At 37.3% G+C, this 1,537-nt stretch overlaps 1 protein-coding gene across 1 annotated transcript; it reads right to left on the bottom strand.

Moving 5' to 3' along the window:
* Positions 1 to 6: 6 nt before the first annotated feature.
* On the bottom strand, positions 7 to 742 carry LOC119643031. Its single transcript, XM_038042389.1, has 2 exons — positions 430 to 742; positions 7 to 360 (listed from the first exon to the last, which is right to left on the bottom strand). Exons 1-2 carry the CDS (start codon positions 718 to 720, stop codon positions 202 to 204), a joined length of 450 nt encoding a protein of 149 aa, XP_037898317.1. The 5' UTR covers positions 721 to 742; the 3' UTR covers positions 7 to 201.
* Between the last annotated feature and the right edge of the window lie 795 nt (positions 743 to 1,537).

Below are 1,537 nucleotides of genomic sequence, written 5' to 3'. Positions count from 1 at the left end.
CCAGCAATCAACTAGGGAAAAATTCGTATCCGGGGTAGTAATTTTTCTGTCACATCGTTTGTGAAAACTGACAGTTGAAAAATAAATGCTATGAAAATAAGGAAGGAGGAAAAATCGCGCGTTTATTCATCACTATTCGGTTAATAACAAACGTGACTATCCCTTCCATTTCAAAGGGTGTGAAGATAAATTCGAATTTAACTAATAAAGAAAGACACCTACCATTTCTGTTTCTACCTGTGTAGAGCAGCCGGGCTGCAGATCCAGATCAGACAAAATGGAATTATTAATTCCTCCTGAGGTTGGCAAATCAACAAACGTTACTATCTTCCTTCGTTTAGCTTGAGACGTAGAAGGCTGCTGTGGGGATAGAGAGATTTGCTGTGGAAATATAAATAATGAAGTTTTACAAGGCTAGATTGACTTTACGTCTTCTCTTCCAACTAATTCTATTTTAGCCTTCGATTGTCTGCCTACGCTGAATGTATCACCTAATTTTAGTGGGTGTCTCTCTAATGATCTGATCTTCTCACCCTCGATGAACACTCCGGATATGGATTCCAGGTCAACGATAAATATTTTGTTTTTGGCTTGTACGTCCAATAAACAATGTCTTTCATTGATAACCTGCAAGTTTATAATGTAGTATTGTTTATTGGACGTACAAGCCAAAAACAAAATATTTATCGTTGACCTGGAATCCATATCCGGAGTGTTCATCGAGGGTGAGAAGATCAGATCATTAGAGAAACGCCCACTGAAATTAGGCGTTACATTCAGTGTAGGCCGACAATCCAAGGCTAGAATAGAGTTAGTTGGAAGAGAAGAGGTAAAGTCAATCTAGCCTTGTAAAACTTCATTATTTATATTTCCACAGCAAATCTCTCCATCCCCACAGCAGCCTTCTACCTCTCAAGACAAACAGAAAAAGACTGTAACTTTTGTTGGTTTGCCAACCTGCATTTTTGGTTTGTCTAAACTGGATGTGCAGCCATGAATCCATATAAAACTACCTTTCAAACAAACTAAACAAATTCAAATTCTGCTTATGGAAACTATTTTTAACGGTATTTGAAATTTGGTATGTTACCATAACATAGCTATGGGAGAACACCCAACTTTGACACTCTGGTGCGGCCAAACTAGAAAATGTCGCCTATATTCTCCTATATCACGTGAATCTAAACGAAATAAACGAAAATTTAATATAGCGCTAGGGTAATATAATAAATATAAGATAATATAGTTTAGTATAGCATAGTACTAGTGTAGGGTATCATAGCGCTAGGATAATATAGTATACTATAGTCCGAGCTGGGATAAGGGATCTGTCCGTCGTTGACAATAGACAATACGTTGAAACGTTATTTACGTTAAATTCACAACCTCTTCCAGATCTTATAAGTGAAAGCCCAATGTTTTCAATTTCTCAAAGGCAAGGAGAACCGAAAAAATTTCTTTCGACTGCGAAAATTCGCTGGTAAGAGCGTCATGAAATTCTCTCGAATGGGACTCTGCAAATAAGCATTTACTCTCT

Source organism: Glossina fuscipes, unplaced genomic scaffold (assembly GCF_014805625.2).
Source record: "Glossina fuscipes isolate IAEA_lab_2018 unplaced genomic scaffold, Yale_Gfus_2 41095, whole genome shotgun sequence".
Taxonomy (NCBI): Eukaryota; Metazoa; Arthropoda; class Insecta; order Diptera; family Glossinidae; genus Glossina; species Glossina fuscipes.
This window is presented reverse-complemented; position numbering and strand designations above follow the sequence as displayed.

Excerpts from the sequence above, each read along its gene's own strand:
- LOC119643031 (XM_038042389.1), bottom strand. The coding sequence starts at position 720 with ATGAACACTCCGGATATGGATTCCAGGTCAACGATAAATATTTTGTTT. Across the intron at positions 361-429 it reads AATTAGTTGGAAGAGAAGAC|CAGCCTTCTACGTCTCAAGC; the intron begins GTAAAGTCAATC and ends CTATCCCCACAG.